This window comes from Asterias rubens, chromosome 6 (genome assembly GCF_902459465.1).
Source record: "Asterias rubens chromosome 6, eAstRub1.3, whole genome shotgun sequence".
In the NCBI taxonomy this organism is placed as follows: Eukaryota; Metazoa; Echinodermata; class Asteroidea; order Forcipulatida; family Asteriidae; genus Asterias; species Asterias rubens.
Genome location: NC_047067.1, coordinates 19,083,398 through 19,107,951, shown reverse-complemented (window position 1 = coordinate 19,107,951; position 24,554 = coordinate 19,083,398). Strand labels below are relative to the sequence as shown.

Sequence of the window (24,554 nt, the reverse complement as noted above, 5' to 3'; positions counted from 1 at the left end):
AAAACCAGAGCACCTACTGGCATGGTGCCAGCGGATAAAACCCGCGTCGCAGTAGAGCAATACATTTTTTGGCCCTTTGTGAAAACACAATTCCATGTTTTGGCGGTTTTTGAGCTTTTTGTAAAAAATTGTGGGTCAAAGCTTTTGGTACTACTGAGACGATTTTAATTAAATAACTTTTTAAATACTGTTCAACTAAATCGAAACCACCAAAAAAGCCAGCAATGATTTGTCAAGCTTTGGACTTTATGTGAACTTGCTGATGATATACACCCAAAGCATAATTAAACTCGCAAGAGAATGAAACTGTTAGGTCGCACAGTCAAAGGAAAACCACGCAATTTAGAGGCAAATTTGTGTGGATCATTGTATTCTACTTTTAAATCATCTTTCTAACCATGCGTTTTTATAAGAAACGGTTACAAACGCTTTTCAAAGACCAACTCGACCGATCCAAGGCAACGTGTTTCTTTAAATTAGGGTGATTTTCAGATTTGTTCATCAGAACTTGGAAAGATTGGTTTATTTTCAATGCCCTTTTTTGCAGAATCAGGGAGAGTGGCTGCACTGTCAAAGATTACTACCCCACTGTTATTATTAGGGTCTGGATGAGGGCTTATGTTTCTCACTGGTGGGGATTTTAGTTTTTATTTTCACAGGCTCAAGGTGTTGACTGACAAGCAGGCAATTTGGGGGGGGGGGGGGGCTTCAAATGTTCACTGCCAGAATCCACTGGACAACATGGGCCAATTTCTCGTTTACAAGTTTTTATGTTAACAATTAATTATATTGAGTATAGTGTCAAGTCCCTTTAAATAATACTAAAGAAAATCAACCATTGGATAAATAATCAGTTCAGGTGATTGAAGATATTATAACACCCCTTACAAATATTCTGCCTTTTCATTGGTTAAGAGCGCATCACATGACATGTCTTAGTTTTACTAGACGGCGGCCGTGTGATAGTGCATCGTTTGCCGTGTGATAGTCCGAAGACCATCACACGGCGTACAGTACCCATACGTCTTTTTATCTACCTCAAACCCAATCAGTTGTGCATCAGTGTATCGGAAATGCGCGTACGAACGTTACGTGTTTGATTTTTCGCGCGGCCAAAGTTCAACACAAAAATTGTTTTACAACATGGTACTTTAGAGCTAACTTATGTTCCCAGAATTTCATATCACTGGAAAAATTAGCTTTATCACTTGAATAGAAAACAGAATCTAAAGATCATTATAGAACAATGGTGACAGCACATTTTCTTAATAAGAAAACCAGGTGTTCTCCCAAAATGATGTTTTGCAAAATTATATCCCCGCACACACACCATACATTTGCAGACTTGGTTTGTGGAACCATGCAGGAAGAATAATTCCTAACAGGAATACACAATAAAGAAGCATTACTGACAGTTAATACTTCTCAGATTTGAATTTGTGGGCGTATAAACTCATATGACTTTACAAATCCACATTACTTTGAAGTGAAATGTATCGCAAAAAGCTTTAAACCATCGAAAGGTGCTGTAGTTGTAGGCTTCTATAAAACAAAAAGTGTTTTATTACCAATGACTTGAATGGCACTGGACACCTTTGGTAATTGACAAAGACCTCACTTGGTGTATCTCAACATGCATACATGTAGAATACCAAACCTATGAAAATTTGAGCTAAATTTGTTGTCGAAGCTGGGAGAGAACAATGGGAGGTACTGGACACCTGTGGTAATTGACAACTAGACAAGTCTTCTCACATGGTGTATCTCAACATGCATAAAATACCAAACCTGTGAAAATTTGAGCTAAATTTGTTGTCGAAGTTGGGAGACAACAATGGAAGATAAAACATCATTGCCACACAAGTTGCTTTCAGATGATGATTGAATTTGAGACCTCCCAGCTGAGGTCTCAAATTCAATTCAAATAGCTTAGCGAGTACTTCTTTCTCAAAAACTACGTTACTTTAGAAGGGAGCCATTTCTCGCAATGTTTTATAAATGTACTATCAACAGCTCTCCATTGCTTGTTACCAAGTAAGTTTTTGTGCTTACTTATTTTAGGTAATTATTTTGGGTAATTACCAATAGTGTCCAGTGCCTTTAAATTACCTTCCCTTTAATGATTCTGTGATCAATCCCAGTATACAAAAGTTCTGAATTATCAAGTTCATCTAAATACAATTTGACCTTGGCAATGTTTTTGTATGTATTTTGTCCATGGAGAGGAAATCTATTAGCAGGGCTTTCAAATACTTGATTTCACTTAGCGTACCCCCAGGAGTGAACTCTGCTGTTGACAGTTGACCTTTGATCACTCAGCTTAGTGCTGTGCAGCATGCCAACTACTCTTGGCTTAAAGCGCCCTGCAGCCGATTTCACGAAACGCTAGGATCAATCCTATCTCGAGTTAAGACGAGTAACCAGTCCTAACTTAGGATGAGTTCAATGCGTCCTTTGTATTTTGATTTGGAACTGAACCCGTCCCAAGTCCTATCATTAATCCTAAGTTAGGAAGAGTTTGGTGAAATCGACTGCTGACACCATTAACAGTAAAGAGGAACATTTGGGGTCATTTTAGGTCATGAGGAACTTTTTCTTGACTGGACACTATTGGTAATTACTCAAAACAATTGTTTGCGTAAAATCTGACTTGGTAACGACCAATGGAGAGCTGTTGATAGTATAAAACATTGTGAGAAACAGTTCCTTCTGAAGTAATGTAGCTTTTTGGAAAGGGGCAATTTCTCCTTCTAGCCTTTCATGCATCTGAAAGCACACAAATTAATGCAATAAGGGTATTTTTTCTTTCATTATTCTCCTGCAAATTCGATGAGCAATTGAGCTCAAATTTTCACAGGCTTGTTATTTGATGCATGTGTTGGGATACAACAAGTGGGAATACAATTACCAAAAGTGTCCATATACCAGTGCCTTTAAAGCGACGACTCCATTAAAAGAGGCAAGAGGAACATTTGGGGTAATTTAAGGTCAAACCAAAGTTTGTCACCAGACAACTCATAAGGTAGTAAGAACCATTTAGTAGTGGCTGGGACTTTTTTCTGTGCAGGGGAATGAGTCCCTTGGGTGCAGTTGTCAGAGGCTTGAAACAAGGAATTTGGTGTTTGCAGGCCTGGAACTACACAGAGGTCATGGTTGTCATGGCTCTTGTCTTGGCCTTGGTGCCCTGTAGAGTCTACAATGTAGACCTGGAAAACTTTCCAATGAATGTGCCCCAGATGCATTATTATGCCTATAGGCCCAACCCAAATTCAATTTTATTTTGCACAAAAAATTCAACTTAAAAAACATCAAGACACAAATGAGTGTAAAAATTGACCCTTTTATGGGCCGAGTTTCAGTTTTTTTGTAAAGTGGGCACTTTTAAAACAAAGTTTTATCTGAGTGAAGTATCTTCGTTGTGTAATTCATCATTTGGGGACATTGTTTGTGTGACAGTCATAGAAAATGACTGTAGTGTAGGCCTACTCCATATATTTAAGTCTGCTTTCACTGGGGCGCTAGTAGGCCTACCACCAAATAATGAAGAAGAAAAAATTAAACAGGAGTACCTGCGCCCCCAGTTACTGGGTCTAGTTTAGGCCTAGAACTATAAAGAAAATGTTTAATAGGCCAGTGCACACTAGAACTATTACACTGGTATTCAACAAGGTTAGTTGCAGACGACAAGTTACAGTCACAAGGTTGCAAGATGCCTGCCCAGTTTGTGGGCGCCAAGTTTGCCAGGTGCCTGACCCAGTTATTAGGGCGCTGTGGCCAGCCTACTCTGTTCTTTCGGAGTTTGTCATTATTGTTTGTAGCGCCCCAGTAACTGGGTCTACCAGGTGTCCGGTATTTCGTTGACACCCCTACGTGAAATACTAAGTTTATCGTGTATGCGCAGGCCTCCGCGACCTAATTAGCAATTATTATTAATTATTTTTAATTATAATTAGGAATATTAAATACAATATGATGAACACTAACCATGTTTGTTGATTTAGAAAACATGGCATTGCATTGCAGTGACACTTGCTACTTGAATCAGTCAGACTCAGCAGTGCATGGAGGTAGAGTCAGAGAAAGTTTTACTTTATAATATAAACATGGAGGAAGAAAATACAACAAAGGGCAAAGGGATGGAAGGCACCATCCAGCCAAGAATGAAATAAATATTATTCCAAATTACCTGTCTGTTGAGCAGAAGCAGTACAAATCACACCGGCAAACAGAATCAACAAAACAGAGAGCATTATTGCGTCTTTATCAGTCAAGAAACCAGCTGATCAGAATCCTAAGATTTAGAACATGGCGACTGGTGTCAGCACTGAAGTTCAAAACACCAACATGGACGACGTAGCACCTCCCCCTTGCTCAAACTGTTGGTACCGTCTTCGAAGAGCACCGGTTTGCTGGCTGCTTGCCACAAATACCACCACACCATGGAGCTATTATAAGCATACACCACCAGCACACACGTGTAGTATACTCCCACAAGAAGAGCTCTGGGGTTGAAATAAACACCTGTTGAAAAAATTGGAACTCGGATCAAATTTCAAAGCACTTTCGAATACTGTGCCGTGTACAGTGTAAAGGTCGGGGACGGAGGACCAGTGGTGTTTTGGCCGCCGTGGGTCTCGAAAGCATACAAGCATTGGAGTAGGCACAGTTCTTGTGTAGTTCCTAGAAACAACGAAAAGTTGAAGGCAATGCAACAAGTTATCAAATAATGCTTACAAAAGTACAAACCTTCGTTCAGCTTGCAGTTGCCGTGCCGGTTGTGGTTGTGACTTTGTCGTGGGTGGGTGCAAAATGACGTGTGATTTTTGTTTGTGAAGGATGCAAAAAAGTTTGTTTCAATGAAAGAGGGCGCTATGACAAAAAATTAATGTGAGGTTTGGGACAAGGCTTTTGTGGTGGGCGTGGCTGAAAAGTAGAGGGAGCATAAATTGAAGGCCATACTGTCCTGTCGTGAAGGTCACACCAACTATTGTAAAGAAGAAAATTTCAGTTTAAGACTAGGGAGGAAAAACCTCAAGGAGGGTCAACCCACGCAGGAAAGAAACACACCCTGCCAACCAACCTGAATGCAGTTTTTTTTATAGCAGTAGATGGAAAAGAAACATCTAATTTCTAATGCATTTTAAAACGAAACACATAAATCTGGCACAAATACCGATTGTTAAGTTCCAGTTGTTTTGCAATTAAACAAATATTTTTGCAGACAACCTGCAACAAACTCGAAGTTGACTTTTTTTTTTTTTTTGCCAATGTTAGTTTTTTTCTCATCTGCAACTTGTCAGTAACTCCCCCCCCCCAGCCCCATTTTTTATAAGAATGTTCTTGAAGTAGTCAGTTGGATGACATTCCCATTTATTCCTAACTGATGTGATCCCCACCCTCCCCATTCATACATTTCTAAAATAATACTTTAAGCAAACAGGAATTACAATGACAAAATCTGAAACTGGTTTTTGTTAGTTCTTTTCAAGAAATATCTCATCATTTTTTTTATAAATAAATCTATTTTAGCCACAGAAATTACGCATTAAGTAATTATTAAATGACGAACAATGTAATTATGAATCTTATGTTATTTTGGTGAAAATCAGACCAGGCAACTTTATATTCTGAGTCTTTGCAGAGCAAATAGACTACCAGAAATACTACACTTCTTAGAGAAAAACAAATCCAGAAACACAGAAAAACAATCAGACAACAGGTTTTTTCATCCTCCATCTTGCACTAAAATTAATAATAAAAATGCAAAATATTACAAAATATTATTATTTTATTTAAATAATTATAGTTGCTTTCGAAAAAACCTTCTGTTTGAGAAACTTCTCCATCAGCTTGGTATTTTAGAGATTTTGATAATAAGGGCTATGTACATTTTAACACAATATTTAAAAAAAGAGGCAACTATCTTATAAACAAGCATAAAACTAATAGTATAGGTTTTCTCGGTCAATTTCGGAAAATGAGCAGCCAATTTAACCACCAAGCTATTCTATTTCGCGTGAAATCGCATGCTACTCAAAAGGGTCATTCGATTTTGTTTCATGATTAGTCCAATTTAATGTTTCGTCATTCGATTTAACAAAATAATCATTCAGTGTAACAATTCATCAAAGCAGCAGTCAAATTCGCCGACGCTTCTTGAGGCGTGTGTGTCACGCTGAGTTGAACAGAGCGCTAAGGGAATTTGACTCGACTCAAAACGAAATTGAATGGCCGAATTCTAAAATTGATACGCAGTAACAACTGGAGATGCAAAACAGCTTTAATTCGAACGCATGAAAATGAAATTGACTGCTCATTTGCCGAATTTGACCGAGAAAACCTATATTACATTTCTGTCTTCTGAGTTGTATGTTTTACATTTAAAGGCAAGGTCATACCATAGTATTTGAGTAATTTTCATCAAAAGTCAATAAAAGTTGAACGAAAAGTTTGAATCTCTACAGCTGTTGGTGTAAATAATTTTGATTGTAATCAAAAGATAAAGTTAGTTGAGACCAATCCAAGAACTGACTCCGCGGTAGTACAGTTAATCACGATCCTATAAGCTAAAGTTGTAGTCCTAGCCAATTTTCTGTACCTTCCGCCCAGGTAGTAGTTAAAAAGCAGGACAGTTCTTTTTAGAACTGAGAAGTCTCCCAAACATCCGATAAATCTACTCCACGGTAGTAAAATAAAGAAAGAGAGTTCTCTAACACGTCTAAAGAACAATCTCTACCTGGCAAGTAAATACACAGTACACACATGGTGTTACCGCAAACCAAATATATAATAATCAATTCTTGTTAAAAAAAACAGAGTTTGCAGATTACGGTTAAACGTAGACCTTTGTTAGTCCTTCTAAAATTCAAGTGTAAAATCTAATATTTGTTATTCAAAGGTATTAAAAGCTAAAAGCAGTTCTTCATCTTTGGTATTGCTTGTGACTGAATTTAATTATGATAGTCAGGAAGGGTGATTTAGATGTATAAAAAAACACTTCTTTTAAAATTAATGTCAATGATATTTTGACAAACAGTAATGCAAATTTCGACTGTAGTTTAAACAAAATTCTAGTAAAAAGTACAAATGCCTGTCATCTATTTTATCACAGGGGTCAACTAAGGACTAAGGATATTCAACAAGTAGTACAACACTTATTTGCATCTCAATTTCAGAGAAGTAAAAAAAGAAGTTATAAAAACCTAACTCTACAAATAAGCTACACATAGATGCTTTTAAAGTGTATTAAACAGACACATCTTCAATTCTGTTGGAGTTGCAAAGAAAGTTTACCAATGAGGACAATGTAATGAGATAATAGTTTTTGGCGTTATTCATATAAAAACAGTTACACATTAAACTGTGAATAAACATTTTTAAAGGTGGTCTATAGGACCATCCTATTAGAAATTTCACATCAATAAATACGGGATGAGGTCAAACTTCAGCTATTATTCAAAGAATAAATTCAAAAGATGAGAATTAAACTTGTTTCAAAATAGCATCCCCATAGCACACACTTAATTGCTTGTTCCTTATAATATATAAATTAAATGAAATACTTTACATTCCAACTAGCATAATTTTTGGTTGTCAATATTCCTATTGGGTTCTTATTTAAGTTGATTTAAGGGAGGAGGTCACTATTTTTGAATGGTCTGTCTCCTAATTATGACCTGCTTTGTACAAGTGAAGAAAGAAGTCCACTTTGCCAGCACATTCTTGGCCGCATCCATTACACTTCCAGGGATCCCCGGTAACATGCCATCCCATATGAAGATAATGCAAGACAGAATCCCCAAACGTTATGTCACAGTAATGGCAATGATGGGAACCGGGGAGGGCATCCGGAGCATCCACAGACCTCCGGGTGCTCGTGGCACGACACGGCGACTCCGGATTGATGGACTCGTCTCCGCTTCTTCCGTAACTTCCGTTTGGGGATGAGCTGCCCATGACTCTACTAATCTCAAGTAAATGTCCTTGAGAGTTGTCGTTACTCCTTGCTGGATTCGCATTGACGTAGTGTGGATACTGGACTGGGTAGACCTCTAGAGGGACACTGGTGTCATTCTCGTCAGCTGTGGATGTTGGCTCAAACTGCTGGTGGTGAGACACCTGAGCGGCCCCATCTTCTTCAACCAAGTTTGCCGGCCTTGTACATGTAGATGATTTTCCGATGCTACTAGTACTAGGATGCCTCTTCTTGTCGTAAGAAAACTGACCCTCCGACTCTTTCTTCAAGAGCATGACCGGAAGGACTGGTGATCGGTTTGGAACATCTTCAGGCAGAGGCTCTGATGATCTCAAGTGGTCCGAGGAGTCACTAACTGACCACGGCTGATTATTCCTTACATCTTGGTTCAACTCTTTCCTCATGAAGACGAGACCTGAAGCCGACGAGTCTAATCTGTTTTCGATCCGCTCCGGTGACCCTGCCGTCAGCTCCGAAGGCCCATCAACTGACTTGGCACGCATTGACAGAGGCTGATCAACCGGGTTGAGGCTGTCCATATTGCTCTGGCTGGTTACTGAGACAACAATTGGCATGGTCATCACAGGACTCAAAAGCGGTGGCAGTGAAGTCTGTGGGGGTGATGCAACAAGAGGCCTCGACAGATGGGTTGGCTGCCATGAAATATCATTGCTTTGAAGGCCTTCGGCATCTAATATCTTATGAACTCTGCGCATGTGGTTATACCTGTTAAAAAAAAAAAAACAATAAAAGGAACAGCTATTAAATAAATAAGTTTATCAATATCCCATTAAAGCGTCTCTACACTGTACACACACACACACACAAAATTGGGGGGGGGGGGGCAAGAACAGGGTCCTAAGGAAAAATTCCGAAGATAGATATAATGCCGTGTTCTTGTTTTGTCTAATTGACTTTAAAAGTCAGATATATGCTGTGTCTTGTACGCAGGAAATTATGGTATTACTATGTAGAATACGTAGGATTTGAAACTTTGCATGGTGGAAATCAATACAGAAAGTATTGCGGTAACACCATGTAATGACTGTCTCTAATACCTCTATCCTCGCCTCTTTTCCCCGCCTTCGTGCATCACCAAGCTAATCTGCCTCCACAGTACTTAAGCAGCATGCAGCATAAGAGTCCAGCTTTCTCCAGAAGACGATCAGAGCATAACAGAGCGAAACATCGAGTTGAAACCAACGGTTCTTTTCAGAACCACCCCCAACTCATTAGAGATAGTCATTACATGGTGTTACCGCAAACCTTTCTATGTAGAACAGTGTGGAAAAAAACATATTTTTTTTGCACACTTCAAGTGGGGAGGGAGGGGGGAAAAGTGTTGTGTTGATAATTGTGAACAGCCCCTAGGAAAGATGGCTTTTAAAAAGCCTAAAGGTGCAAGAAGCTTACCTTGCTGATGCGTCGCAGAAGTTCAAGCCACACATATTGCACTTGAACGACTTTTCAATCAAGTGGATTCGAAAGTGACTTTCCAGCGCCTCATTGGTGCTGAATCTTTGACTGCAGAGACTGCATTGGTAGATGACATTTTGTTTAGGGCTGCAATGATGTTTCTGACTGTGAATCCGCGCAGCAGTCGTTGAGTTGAAAGTCAACGGACAATGTTTGCATTTGTGAGGTTTCCTGTTGATGTGAGTGTTCATATGCTGTCGCAGCAGCGAACGAAACGAGAACGTCTTCCCGCAGATAATGCACTGCGGGGCAAGGGAGGCCTGGCTGCACATCTTCTGATGCTCCTCAAGTTGAGACTTGTTCAGGAAGCCAAGACCGCAGGATTTGCACTGGTTCCGTGAGCGGATGCCATGAATCTGGAGGTGCTTGATCATCCTGCCGCACGTTCGACGGCAGGCAAAGGTGCAGTAGTTGCACTTGAGTGCCTTCCCGCTGGAACACAGGGTGAAATGCCCCTCCTGGGTTCTCGATTGGGACGCCGTGTTCCTCGCTGTGGATCCCGATGGGAGTTTAGAATTGCGTGAGGTCTTGGTCTTTGTCTCTGTCTCAGATTGATCCTGAGACTGCTTGTACGCCTGTTCATTGCTTCCAACCTGCATATCACCAAGACCAGCAATGCTTGGCTCGCTGTGATGGAAGCTTGTGGAGACCTCACTGGATGCAGATGTTAAGTCAATGACGATCTTTTCAGAGTGTTTATTCATCGGCCATGTCATTTTACCTACAGGTGCGTGGTCTGATGGATTGACGATATTGGGAGGCTGGCACTCCTGTGACGCCTTGCTATTACTCTGATTATCGCCATCTTCTAGTGGGGGTAACCACTGCATCGGATTAGGCATGTGAAGATTGTCTGCTAGCTCGCTGTTCTCGCTTGAGTGCTCAGCATTCGATTGCAGTCCAAGTTGGGACAAAAGTTTGGTCTTTCCTGAAAAGCTGCAAGAAAAAAAAAGGGAGGTAAAATGTATTTAAGTATTTAAGAGTATGTCAAGATTGCAGCACAAGGGCTCGTTCAAACCTTTGTAGCTAATCCCCTTACCATCCAAGTAGCAATCGGGTTGGTATCTTTCCTCACCTTCCACTTCTGGGACCTTGTTTCGAACTGTCGGGGGCACTATCAAGCTACCTTAGAGTAAACTTGCGGGTAAAACCACATGTATCTATCTCTTTTTCGGAGGTGTTGGTTCTGAAAACAGCCATTTTGGTCTTGAACAGTATGGGGAGAAGAACTTCTTGTCTTTTTTCTTCTTTTCCTTGTTTTTCTCCTAAAGATGAGCATAGTATACTGTTTGAACCCTCAAGATCAATCTGGCTCTTTTCAAAGCCAACACTCCCATCAAAGAGATTATAATACATGGTTGTACCCTCAAATGTACTATTTATTTATAGTAAAATGTAACTCGTATTATTCCTACTTATGCAGAGCTTCAAACATCACTTTCTTACCTTATTAAATGAATTTTCTATGAAACACAGCCAATTCTCACGTAATTGTCATTTACGATTCAATGTTTGGCTAAGTATTGGCTGTGTCTCATAGAAAATTCATTTAATAAGTTGATATTTTACCAGCCCGATGAACTTCTTTCATGACTTACTTACCTTGTTTTAACATTGCCTAGCAGTGTCTTAGTTGTCATGGCGTGTTTCTTCATGTGACGAGCCATTATTGAAGGGTAACTGAAAGTTTTACTGCAGACGCTACAGATCAGGTGACCTGGTTTGCGAGGTGCAATTTGCTTTTTCCCAAACACTTTGTTTGTCTGCATTTTTGAGCTTGAGAAGAACGTTTGACACTGTAAACAAAAATTATTGAAGAAATGTTATCCAAAGCTATGTATTTCTACATTTTGATGTATCTCACTAACTAAACTGGACACTTGGTAAGTACAATAACAAATTGTTGATAACATGTTTATCAACAATATCTCCACGTTCTGATGTGTCCAGTGGGCGCTGTCCGTTTACAATGCCCGACGTTCAGTCATATAGCGCGCACGCACTGCCGCACTGCCTTGTAATACCCCTTTCACAGAATAGTTTAGTCCAACTGGGGCGGGGGCTTGGCAGTCCGTCAATCCAATAGGCTAGTACCTGCGGTTCAGTTGGTGACCCAAAAATAAAGCATTGAACATATGTTCGGGAAGTCAAAAAACGTGTGATGCTAGCCTACAGGTTCAAATATCAACCTGGAAAATTTGTGACTGTTTCACGCCAGGATCTGGTAAGTTTTTGTCCTTTTTCTTCAAAAGAGTTTCTCAATGGTGTTATAATACTATTAGGGCGTATAAGGATTCATTAGACATTGAGGGTTAAGTTTGTGTTCCTAGAATTTGTGTCATGATTTTCGAATATGGTGAAAATGGAGCAAATCCGGTACCCAGCAAATCTGTTGACTAGCTGTTGAAATTATATGTGTTTTACCGTTTCGCCCTGTACGTTTTGAATTCGTAACCCTCCGGCTCAGTCGTCGAGAGGAGAGTTTCGTACAAATACAAGGCAGTGAGGCAATGCATGCGCGCTATATTATGACTGTAGATTGGTGAAATTGGTATAAGTTTCATGATGCAGATCGTTACAGATGTTTGTTTGTTTGTTTGTATGTTTTTGAAAGCGAAAGAATTTTATATCAAAATTCAAAGGTGCTGGGGCCCAGGATACGAAGCAGATTGGACCATTGATGGGACTAGGTCCTGGAGGGTCAACCAAGAAGTGGAAGGTGGGGACTGGGAGCATTTCTACCTCCATGGTGGTAGAGGGAGTCAACTCGTAGAACTATTTCGGTTTCGTCGGGCGGGCTATCGTCTCCTGGGAGACGATAGCCGGACGAAACCGAAATAGTTCTACGAGTAGAGGGAGTCCAGCCCAGCGTAAATATCACATTCACATTCACAATATTCATGGGGTTACTGGAGGTCGTGAAGCTTGTTAAGCTACTTACTATAAATGTTTAATACTACGTATACTATACCAGGGATTGCCTACCAACAAGAAACCCACCATGCCCAAACATGGTATTTCTACAGCAAATAAAATGTTCGTGATTGTTTGTGTTCATTTTTTCATAAATCATTCAATCAATATTTTATGAAAAGAAGATCATGCCGAATCAACTGATCAAAGTCCATTCCACAACTGCCACTTTTTGTTCACTCTGTGACCTCAAAATTATGTAGTATATTGAATCAGATACGGTTAAGGTTTTGGTCAGTTAAAACGTAGCGAAATGCTTTTCCTAATTAGGAAGTTTCATCGCTTTTGGGCAGGTACTCACCTCGCTTTTGTTTGTTGACAAGTTCTCCATCAGCGCTCTGCATGAGAGCTATTGAGAAAATGTGTGTGATCGATGCATCGATATATGAATGCGTAGTATAGCGCCCTCAGTAGGTGGCTCATGTTTATTACATTGGCCTTTTCGAAACCACGACTCGGTGTTTGGATTCGTTTCAGGCTCCGTGCACGTCAAAATAACTTGGAGATTATAATGGACCTTTTCGAATCCACGGCTTCGGCATTGGATTCGGCTTCAGGCTCCGGTCTCTCGTCTGAGAGGTGTGAGCGCGTACGCAAATTACACACAAAATTGTCAACACAACCGCGGTGCCAAGCTATAGCCCCAGCCGAATCTGAAGCAGAAGTCGTGGTTTCGAAAAGGGCCTAAGACTAACCGGGAGCCGACCGAATAAACAGCCCCTATCTTTCATATCGCCCCTACAGAATCTCGCTCTCGGTTATATATTTCTCATAGGCATATCTGTGCTCGTATGCAAGAAATTACGGTTTTATCTGTAGGCTACAATCTTTGCATGTAAAACCCCCTTACATCGATGGGGCAGTGCGCCGGTGTCCGATGCAATCGTGTCCGCCATGCAAGGTCCGCTCCGGACACCTTTGCGTATGTAATCGTGACCGGGGCTATGCAAAAACCGTCCACTGGACGTGTGCATGACTATGTGCGCGCGTAAGCGAGCGTGTATGTATGCACTGAACTACGTATGCCGCATGTATATTCACGTATGTTTATGACTGCAGCGAAAACCCAACGGCCGAACATTTCCCATGTCATTCATGACATGCACTTTTATAGCTTGTAAAAAAATGACCAAGGGCGTTTGATTTACTGCATGGACGGTTTTGCACGGGGCGGACACAACTGCATATGCAAATGTGTCCGGGCGGACACAATTGCATTATGCAGCAGCGTCCGGGCGGACACGATTGCATATGTAACATCGTCCGGCGAACATTATTGCATATGCAATAATGTCCTCCGAATAGTATTGCATAGAGGACATAATTGCACGGGGTAAAAACAAAAACCAAGGGCCTCCCTTTGTTGTATTCTACGATACGAAAGATAGAAAGGTGCTGTTTTTGTATGTCAGAGTTTGGGGTAAACAAATACTGATTAAAATTCTGGAGTATATCCCGGATTAGTTCAATTGATACTGTGTTTGACTATACACACGCACTCCGTGTCTGTATTGACAGTACAAAGTCCAGTTTTGCATAGTGAAGTAATGGCGGACGATGTTATATTTTGTAGTAACAACTTCAGCTTTTAGTGAAAGATGCTTACAATTAACACTGATTTGATTCCTTGATGCGTAATGTAAGTGACTATGTATTATTGTTGAGGTCCTGAGAGAAACCAATATCCTTATTAGTTTTACCGCAAATGTTGCGAGATTGAAAACATGGATATGGAATCCCTTGTGCGTTCGTCTGTTTTGAGGACCCTCGAAAAATCACACCGCATAAGCATATTTGGGGCCGATCTCACAAAGAACGACTTTAACTGCAAATCAATCGCATGTCACAATACAAATCACCATGTATTACTGACAATTTTGTCTTCGGTGAGGAATTGTATTGCTTTGTGAAATCAGCCAACATTGTATACCATATCGCATGTACCATCCTGTGTGAGCGGTATTCTGCTCATTTTTTATGAACAGACAATTATAAAGCAATATTATGGGCCTAAAGGGCTTGGGGTACTTTTTTGTAGGAAACAGACCACAAATTTACCACTGATTTACATACACCTTTAAAGGCAGTGGACACTATTGGTAATTGTCAAAGACTATCTTTCACAATTGGCGTATCCCAACATTTGCATAAAATAACAAACCTGTGAAAATTTGAGCTCAATCGGTCATCGAACTTGCGAGATAATAATGAAAGAAAAAACACCTTTTCACACGAAGTTGTGTACGTTTAGATGGTTGATTTCGAGACCTCAAGTTCTAAATCTGAGGTCTCGAAATCAAATTCGTGGAAAATTACTTCTTCCTCAAAAAACTATGGCACTTCAGAGGGAGCCGTTTCTCACAATGTTTTATACCATCAACCTCTCCCCATTACTCGTCACCAAGAAAGGTTTTATGCTAATAATTATTTTGAGTAATTACCAATAGTGTCCACTGCCTTTAACGGTTTGTAGATAGTGATGATAGAAACATACCTTTACTGAGGAGCTGTTGTGGCTTTTTTTATTGAATGAGTGAAACGATTTTTAAAAAAATCGTCTCATGAAATTTTCGTCTCATGAGACGAAAATGATTTTAGGGTTTACGCGGCTCTCTTGAGACATTGTTCCGTAATTTTTCACTTTTTTCTTAAAAACTTGAAAACTAATTAAGCTGACATACATCGTCATTCACAGTGAGTTGGTATTCATGTGCCAATTCATAATGGCCAACTATTATTCCTTAAATTGTTCTTGCTTTCTACGAACAATAACAACAACTTCTGACATCCAAACTGAAACGATTTTACAAAATTCTGCTATGGTTTTCCGTAGACACAAATGCCGACTCCCAATACCAAAAAACTTCTAGTCTCCTTAACGATCTGTGCATGTCTGGGACTGGTGCCGTTCTATACGGTTATCCAGTCGTTCACAAAATACGATGAAGTGACGGCAGGAGACTTGGCTGATATGTACAACAAAGATGTCTACACGGAACGAATGCAGGTTCAATCCAGACGGAGGTAGGATTATAAATGTTAGCGCCGGTGTCCATTATGTCCTCTCTGCAATTCTATCCGGAGGCAATATTGCATATGCAATAATGTACGTCGGATGGTTTTGCATATATGCAATCGTGTCCTCCCGGACGCTGCTGCATAATGCAATTTTGTCCGCCCGGACACATTTGCATATGCAGTTTTGTCCGCCCCGTGCAAAACCGTCCTTGCAGTAAGTTAAACGCCCTTGGTCGACGGAACACGTTCGCCATTTTTTAACAAGCAAAGTGCATGAGTCGTGAATGACATGGAAAATGTTCGGCCATTGGGTATTCGCTGTAATCATAAAATACGTGAATAGTCATTTATGCTGCATACGTAGGTCGCTTACGCGCGCACATATACATGTACAGTCATGTACATGTCCGCAGGACGGTTTTGCATAGCCCCGGACACGATTGCATATGCAAAAGTGTCCCGAGAGCGGATAGTATTACATGGCGGACACAATTGCATCTGACACTGGTCCAGGTTTTGATTGTCTCGGACACGGACTTTTCTTTGGTTTATGAGCCGTTTCTCACAATGTATCCTATACTCTCAACAGCTCCCCATTGCTTGCTACCAAGTAAGTTTTTATGCTAACAATTGTTTTGAGTAATAACCAATTGTGTCCAGTGCCTTTAAATACCGATCAGACCCAAAGAGACCGATGTAGCTGCATTTCTCATTAAGAACGGTACACGTAAAGTCTTCCTAGACTGTGGAGCCAATGTGGCATCATCCGTGCAACTATTCAAAGAGACTTACCCTGGAGGGCGAGACTACGAGATCTACTCCTTCGAGATCGATGGGCGACTTGCTCCGTACTTCAGTCCCTACATCAAACACCACTTGTATTGTCCAGTCGGTGTAGCATCTGAAAATGGTAAGGAGGGACACATCTGAAAAAAAGGGTCTGATTTTTTTTGTTTAATAAAGCATTGCGAAGAGCAGCTGGAACGGCACTCCGCCGATATCATTACCTATTTACACGATTTATTTATTTTACTTTTAATACTTAAATAAAGATTTTATCGGGTAAAAACAAGTCACAAATCGTAGCGAGAAGGTTGAAATGAAGATGATTTCACAATAAAGCATAATAAATTTGAAGTGAAAACAAGACATGATTACATTTATACGGAAGAGCATTGTTATGTGAGGGTAATTCTATGAATTGGTAAAATGGGCAACCATTACGATTGTTTTTTTTTTTTTTTTTTTTTTTTTTTTTTAATGATCTTCCCAACATAGGAACTCGGCAAAGCTCCCACAGGGGGATATATAAACACAAAGCTTCCACAGCCAATCTCTCACAAACATTGGTTTAAAGTATAGAATTAAGAATTGCACATATCAAGAAAATATTTTCAACTAGACGACAACACCTTGTCTGGTCATCGTGAAATCAGCAGTTGGCTAGCAAGGATCCGAACCCACAACCTAGTCAAATTCGAGTAATTAGCAAACAAACATTGTATTTCAGTATGTTTGTTGTTTAAATGTCTATAGGTAATGTGACGGCGTATCTGGAGTCCGTTTGGGCGCCAAACAAGGGACTGAATAATGGCCGTGACATGCAGTGGGGCGGTGGGACTCTCTTTGCAAACCAAGGAGAGATTGAGGACACGGAAACAGGTCAGTTATCGTCTTATTATTTCAAGCAAATGAATTGACGGGATCCTACATTCAGTTCCCCAGCATCACAATAAAAGCGGACTGGTCATAATTTTATTTGGATGTTTTGTTTGTCTCTAGGTGGTAAACGTAAACTTTCAACCCGGTCAGTAATTCCTACCATCGACCTCGCACGGTGGATCAAGGAAACGTTCTCCGTAGACGACTACGTCATTCTAAAGCTTGACGTTGAGGGCGCTGAATTCAGCATATTGCAGAGAATGTTGGAGCTTGGAACTTTTAAATACATCGACAAGTTAGTAAAGTGGATAATTATAGAAAACAATTTTTGAAAATTCCCAGCCTTCCACCTCGAGCCTGAGAAAACTCGTTTCGTGTCTATCAAACAAAACGGCTTCAGAGCAACCACTTCTTGAGGTGGGGTGACGAAGATGTACAACGGCGTCAGAGGTGGCCTTTTCTCAAGGCTTTCGTGGCGAAAGACGAGCCGTGAAAGCCATACGGTGCGTTCGTTTAGCTTCCCTGGGTCGACCCCGGTGTGTGACGGGTTTTTTTTCCCCAGGACGAACGTGTGCAGATAATTACCCACGTTCGTCCTGGAAGAAAAAACCGCAACACACCGGGGTCCACCCAGGGAAACTAAACGAACGCACCCAATAAAGGCTAGTACACCAGAAGGGTATTTTGGCCCTGCTCTTGCGGCCCTCCCATGGCATAACTCAAAAAAATTACGAAGATGCACAATGGCGTCAGAGGTAGCCTTTTGTCATGGTCCACCCTCAACCCATTACAGCACGCTGAAACCTAGCAACGTGTATACCCTGTTGGACTTTTAAAGGAAGTTGATACAAAAAGGGCGTTATTTTGGTAATACTTACCAAAGACCAACATATTTGTCAAGTTTTATATCATTAAGTGATTAACTATCCCGTCCTACTACAACGATGTTGTATTTTTATTCCTCGTCACTCAAACGAACAGGCTTTACGGAGAATACCATAACAATCAACCAACTGGCTGGTCCAGGGAGACTGCAAACAAACTAGTGCTCGATGTCGGCAATGCAGGCTTTGTCTTAAAGAACTGGGAAGCTGACCGTAATACATACAGTGACTTCGAGAGCATCCACCCACCCGAAGTACGGAATACTTTTCCATTCCTTGTATGACGAGCCATGAATGTTGTTTTGTTAATGGCATAATGACAGCATTTTGGTGTTCGATTATGGGACCCCTCCTAATGTGTCTTCATTGTGTTCTTTGAATCTCAGGAATGAACTCTTTCGAGGATTTAGAGGGTATTCCTTTACAAGAGGAAAATATTGTGTTCAAATTTGAACTTTTGGGGTACAACATCCAGAGCAGCACATTGGCAGTGCTCAGCGTTTGGTTGCTTGCCAAAGTGGCGGCATTTCGTGACAAATGCTGACACTAAATTGTCATAAAATAATGAGTGACTCCTTGTAGAATCAATAGCAGTTACCGCTCCTCTCCTATTGTGTCTTCATTATATGTTCTTTGAACCCCAGGCATGAATTTTTTTCGAGGATTTTAGAGTGGTGTGGTATTGCTGTACAAGAGGAAACGCCCTCTGCCATATATCGGTCAGTGCTCAGAGTTCTGTTGCTTGCCAAAAGTGGCGGCATTTCGTGGCAAACGCCGACACAAATCTGTCATGAAATATGGTTTACTCCTTGTGAGAGCAATTGCAATTACCCCACCACCCCCTCTCCGTTTTGTCTTCATTTTGTTCTCGGAATTTCAGGAAAGAATTCTTCAAAGATTTAATTAAATGTAGGTTGTGAATATTTGTTTAACAAGAGTAAAGTAGCGTGTTGACGAATGAAAACATTTTGGGCATCCCACTCTGCCGCATATCGGCATATGTGGGAAAGACTTTCCGTATCCTGTCACCACTTGTCCAACCATTTTACAAAAAGGAAGAACCCATTTCAATCAATTAGATACTATTTTCATTTCTTAACGAATTGAAAAGTGGTGGCAGGATACGGAAACGTTTCCCAGTGATGTTGACTCCTGTGAATACAAATGCAATTCAGCACTGACCTAAAAAAATACTGAGTCGACATTGAGCTCACAAGTTACTTATTACCAATTACTAAAAAAATAAAATGATTTGGGAAGGTTGCGAAGCCACCGACCATAAACACATTAATACATTTTAACTCACATGCTCACATACAAATGGGATGTCATCTCATTACAGGTTCCCCACAACACGCCTGGAAAGGCTGGCGAAGTATATTCCACTTGCAGGGAAGATTTTGTCTCACTGGTCGTAGCTATCGGTATGAACCACAAGCGAGCAAACAAAGTTGTTTCAACACTCCGAGCTTACCCGGTAAAACTGCCCATCACTCTGTTTGTCCACGGGGACTTTGTGGACCAGTTTCCGGGGACAGTGAAAGCGTGGTCCGGTCGTTTCCAGATCGGCATCCGAGAGGATGGACACTACTCCAAGCGGTACCTTGACACGATGCCCAGTGCCCTCATCGGGCGAAGTTTGGTTAGTTCAATCTTGAGACTCCGGGAACTGGGGCTCAAGACGGCGTATTACTGGCCGGCGGTCAACGGGAGTGTCTTGAATAAGTTTAGGGCGAAGGCAAAAGACCGTGGGCTGCGAGTCGTCATACCATCCGTGGAGTTTCCAGATAATATGGGTTAGTTAATAGTGCTCAATATTTATCCGAGCTACCTGAATCTGCTTAAAGCACAAGACACCTTTTGTCAAAGTCCAGCATTCTCACTTGGTGTATCCCAACATTTGCAAAAATAACAAACCTGTGAAAATTTGACTCAATTAGTCATCGAAGTTGCAAGAGAATTATGAAAGAAAAACCACCCTTGTTGCACAAATTTGTGTGCTTTCAGGTGCATAATAAAAGGCTTCATCTTTTAATATTTGAGTGAGAAACTACCCCTTTCTCAAAAACTACATTACTTCAAGTGTCCAGTGCCTTTAACCAAAATTCTTTGCATAACTGCGTCGGTATTTTCTTCCAATTATTAAAATGTCTAAAGAGTCATTTAACTTTTTTTCACAGGTGCAGAGTTGACTATGGAAAACTATTACCGCTACAGAGACGTGGAACGGGTACCGAGAGCTCTTAGAATGATCCACGGGCAACTGGCTCATTTCCACGGCGGTATCCTGGGCTTGGACTCGGACTGTCTCGATACTTACATGATATCAGTTTTCTTGATGGACTATCTCACTGAAGCCTCTGGTTTTACTTTAGTAGATGTAGATCAATGTGTAAGAGATCATGATAGCGGGGAGAAAGGTGTGCACTTTGATGTTTGGGCTCATTGACAGACTACTGAGACTAAGCAAACATTTTGAGGGAGTTGTGCCATTTTGTGCCGTTTTGTGATGATGAAAGTGTGGAGTTTGACATAAGGGTATGTCAAGAGAAAGATATCTGGCCATCGCAGATTATTTTGTCCTTTTTAAAATGTTACAAAGGATTTGTTTTCATTTGACTGGGAACAAAACAAAGAGGAACCCGCTCACGCATCGACCACTGTTCGCGGATCCCGCAGTTTGTTATAGGCGGATTGCACATGACGTCACTGACCACCCTCTTTGATGTAAAACAATTAGGAAAATTGCACGCGTGCACGCTTTGTGCAAGACTCTCAGCCAATGGTAGCCTTTCACGTGTACACGTTTCATAAGACAGTGGACACTTTTGGTAATTACTCAAAATAATTGTCAGCATAAAAACTTACTTGGTAACGAGTAACGGGGAGAGGTTGATAGTATAAAACATTATGAAAAACGGCTCCCACTGAGGTAACGTAGTTTCCGAGAAAGATCTTCCACAAATTTGATTTTGAGACCTCATATGTAGAATTTGAGGTCTCGAAATCTATAATATGAAAGCACACAACTTTGTCGACCGATTGAGCTCATATTTTCACAGGTTCATTATATTATGCATAGGCCAAGACTGGTCACCAAGACTGGTCTTTGACAATTATTGTCCAGTGTCTTTAAAGTTTGTGGCCAATTCAAATGACCTAGTGTTAGAGGCGTGAAAATTAGGTCCTTGCTCCCTGTACAAAAGAGATAAATACCTAGTAGAGAACATCAATGTGCTCTCACTTGCTCAAAACTAAAATGGAAAAGAGCGGGAGTCTAAAGGTCGGGACCCCAAACTTATCTTTTACTTTAAATTATGCTTATCACACTGTTGGATTAGTCATCAGTTAAAAACCGAGTAAGCACTTGGGTTCCTGTCATTATGTTTTGCGTGTTTCTATAATATAAGAAATAAGGGTATGCCATGAAACTGAAATGTATATTATTATAATGTAAAATTTATTTCTGACATTAATAACAAATGAGGAATTTTTTTTAAATAAACAAATGATGTAATTGTTGTGATTTGTACAAAGAAATTCAAGTGGACCCCACCATTTGTACCAAAAGTCCCTGCCCTTCGACGAACAATTGAGTTCAAATTTGCACAGGTTTGTTATTATTTGTATGCATATGTTGAGATACACCAAGTGAGAAGACTGGTCTTTGACAATTACCAAAGGTGTCCAGTGCCTTTAAACCAGCTTTAAATATTGGGTCAGTAAATGGAACTGGGGAGATAGACATAATTCTTCCGTACACCTCAACAAAACTAGAATCCAAACCTCAACAGATACTTCAATTCACTCGAGTAATTACCTTGAATAATTATCTTTTATAAATATCTGCCAGATAAGTGTTTTCACAGCATAGCTAGTTTACATAACTATCCATAAAATTTAGTTCTCATAACTCAACTTTTACAAACCATTTTTCCTACATTCCAACCAAGTCTTTTTTTGATAGACATAGAAATATAACAAGCGTTCTAATGTAATTTGAATTTGTCAAGCCATTAAGATTCCACTTCATGGAAATCACTTGTGCCACAATTCAAGAAATTTTAAAATATAATTTCTTTCTTTTTAAAGGTATTATCATACAGGATTAGTAAGGTTATAAAACAGGATTGTTTATTTTTTAGTAATGAAACCTTACTGATTTAATTATGAAGTTGTTCATACGAAAACGCTTTTTTCTCTAAAACATTTCCCTCTGAAATAAAGGCTTTGATATTTAGTGACAAAAATTTGTATCTGAAACTCTTTTTTTTTTTTTTTTACCTAGGTGATTTTGAATGCTATAACAAACAAAAAACAATTTTTTTTTTTTTTTTTTACAAGTTGAAAATTGTGCATGTTTTTTCCCTCCCTTTTATTCTCCGGACTCATACAACAGATTATGCAAAAAATTTCCCAGGTTTGTGATTTCAGGTTTAAGTTGATCTCACACAAAAAGTGAATAATTTTTTATTTTCTACGACTATTTTGTCAGCTCTACCAATCCAATACACAAAATGTGTCTTAATTTCCGGCCTACCGAATGGGAAAAAAACAAAAACGATAAATTAAATTGTTACTGTATATGAGTTAAACCTTTCTTAGTATTATCATAGTTTGAATGCAATACAAACCACTTATTTGTGGTAACTAACTGTGCCATCCATTCATTACTCACAAAACTATATTTAGTTGGCAGGGTGTTTGAAATCAATTTAAATGTCAAGCTATTAACTCGATCAGTAATTAACCCTAATTACTATATAGTTACTTCAAATAAATTTGACTGAACAACAAACAGCCGATATCAAACAAAGAAACCACGCACTCTGTATCTGATGCATCATTAAATTACTTGTTTTTACTCATACATTCTCCATACACTAATTATCTCATGTAATTCATTATGTTTCAACTTGGCACGGAAATTTGTTAAAATCTTGATTTTTCATAAATATCAGATATTGCATTACCGTATCATCCAACTTTCCCATCCTGTTGTCCCTAACAATAATTAATAACTTATTTAAAAAGTAGTTCCGTTAATATAATAAGGGAATATATTCTTACATGTTATTCTATATACAATGTTATATCGAAGTTCCATCACTCTCAATGAATAAATTACTATCGGAATAAGTCATCATAAAACACAACCATCTTGCACGCCTGTATGCTTCGTTTTTTTAAGGGCAAGGGCAACAAGGCATTTTCTCCTTGGTTAAGGGAACCCTATGATGGGCATGAAGGCAATTCGCCTTCATTGCCTCTGTGAAGAAGCAATTCGCCTTCATTGCCTCTGTGAAGAGGCATTCGCCTTCATTGCCTCTGTGAAGTGTCAGACAGTAGGAGGGTTGACTGTGCACTGCGTATGCATTCACAAGGTTGGCATAGTTTAGCTATCATTCAAAACCACAGTAGAAAGGTTGACTGTAAACTCTGTGCATTTACCATCATACTCCAGGTTGGCATGCTTTATCGTTCCAACAGCGGATGATATTGACTGGTCAGGCAGTAGGAGGGTTGACTGTGTATACCGTGTGGATGCTTTCACCCCCATGCTTTCTTACTTCGGCTAGCACAGTTTAACTATCATTCAAAATCAGTTGATGATAAGGAATGGTAAAGCAATAGGAGGGTTAATTCTTCCCACCACAAGATTTTGTTTTTAAATCTCAAAATCAAAAAAATAACTCTTTATACATTTCTGGAGGTTTCCTGTACCTTTAAAATGTGCACAGAAACAAAAGCAGTGTTTCTCTACATTTATTTATTGTAGCGTTGAACTATAGTCTGCACCATGTACATGTACAGTGAACATTTTCTTTTATAGTAAATAAATGCAGAGTGAACTTTTATATGAATTCTTTAATTCAATGATATGTGTTGCTTCTTGCAATCTGTGTCTTGTTCCCTGTATGAAATAACACTATGAGACATTTAACCAGCAAGGTGTCAGACTTTTTTTTCCCTTGTGTGGTATTTTACAAAATGGAACAATAGGCCCACAAAGTTGTTCTTTGTTCAACTTGGACCCCACAGATAAATTATCCAGTAAAATATCAATATTAAAACGTTTCTGTTAAAGGCAGTGGACACTATTGGTAATTACTTAAAATGATTATCATCATAAAACCTTTCTTGATTACGAGTAATGGGGAGAGGTTGATAGTAAAAAACATTGTGAGAAACAGCGCCCTCTGAAGTGACGTAGTTTTCGAGAAAGAAGTCATTTTTCACGAATTCGATTTCGAGACCTCAAGTTTAGAACTTGAGGTCTCAAAATCAAGCATCAGAAAGCACACAACTTCATGTGACAGGGGTGTTTTTTCTTTCATTATTATCTCGCAACTTCAATGACCGATTGAGCTCAAATTTTCACAGGTTTGTTATTTTATGCATATGTTGAGATACACCAACTGGTCTTTGACAATTACCAATAGTGGCCACTGCCTTTAATATCCAAAACAAAGTAAGTCAGCAATAGTATAGCAATCTACCTGTATATACAACAATCTACGTATATTGGTTTATTAATTCTAGCCAACAAAACCTTACCCCAAAAG

The 24,554-nt window shown here is 39.7% G+C and overlaps 3 protein-coding genes across 4 annotated transcripts in view; 1 reads left to right on the top strand and 2 right to left on the bottom strand.

The window, feature by feature from the left end:
- The window catches only part of LOC117291674 (low-density lipoprotein receptor-related protein 2-like), a 137,700-nt gene extending 133,221 nt beyond the window's left edge, over nt 1-4,479 (bottom strand). For both annotated transcript variants that reach the window (XM_033773520.1, XM_033773521.1), the window contains exon 1: nt 4,187-4,479. In XM_033773520.1, coding sequence (XP_033629411.1) covers nt 4,187-4,250 — 64 coding nt within the window. In that variant the 5' untranslated portion in view covers nt 4,251-4,479. The remainder of the gene's footprint in view (nt 1-4,186) is intronic.
- Nucleotides 4,480-6,273: 1,794 nt separating this feature from the next.
- LOC117291841 (ikaros family zinc finger protein-like) lies at nt 6,274-12,787 on the bottom strand. Its single transcript, XM_033773773.1, has 4 exons — nt 12,726-12,787; nt 11,054-11,247; nt 9,389-10,387; nt 6,274-8,701 (listed from the first exon to the last, which is right to left on the bottom strand). Exons 1-4 carry the CDS (start codon nt 12,753-12,755, stop codon nt 7,666-7,668), a joined length of 2,259 nt encoding a protein of 752 aa, XP_033629664.1. The 5' UTR covers nt 12,756-12,787; the 3' UTR covers nt 6,274-7,665.
- Nucleotides 12,788-15,263: 2,476 nt separating this feature from the next.
- On the top strand, nt 15,264-20,437 carry LOC117291402. Its single transcript, XM_033773056.1, has 7 exons — nt 15,264-15,448; nt 16,123-16,352; nt 16,979-17,104; nt 17,225-17,399; nt 18,086-18,242; nt 19,331-19,784; nt 20,169-20,437. The coding sequence occupies exons 1-7, from the start codon at nt 15,264-15,266 to the stop codon at nt 20,435-20,437; spliced, it is 1,596 nt and encodes a 531-aa protein (XP_033628947.1).
- The last annotated feature ends 4,117 nt before the right edge of the window (nt 20,438-24,554 follow it).

Bases quoted from the DNA above. Each gene is read 5' to 3' on its own strand.
- LOC117291841 (XM_033773773.1), bottom strand. From the start codon at position 12,755: ATGGAGAACTTGTCAACAAACAAAAGCGAG. The intron at 10,388-11,053 runs GTAAGTAAGTCA...TTTTTCTTGCAG, and splicing joins CTAGGCAATGTTAAAACAAG to CTTTTCAGGAAAGACCAAAC. The intron at 8,702-9,388 runs GTAAGCTTCTTG...TTTTTTTAACAG, and splicing joins TTCTGCGACGCATCAGCAAG to GTATAACCACATGCGCAGAG.
- LOC117291402 (XM_033773056.1), top strand. From the start codon at position 15,264: ATGCCGACTCCCAATACCAAAAAACTTCTAGTCTCCTTAACGATCTGT. The intron at 17,400-18,085 runs GTTAGTAAAGTG...TCAAACGAACAG, and splicing joins ACTTTTAAATACATCGACAA to GCTTTACGGAGAATACCATA. The intron at 19,785-20,168 runs GTTAGTTAATAG...TTTTTTTCACAG, and splicing joins GGAGTTTCCAGATAATATGG to GTGCAGAGTTGACTATGGAA.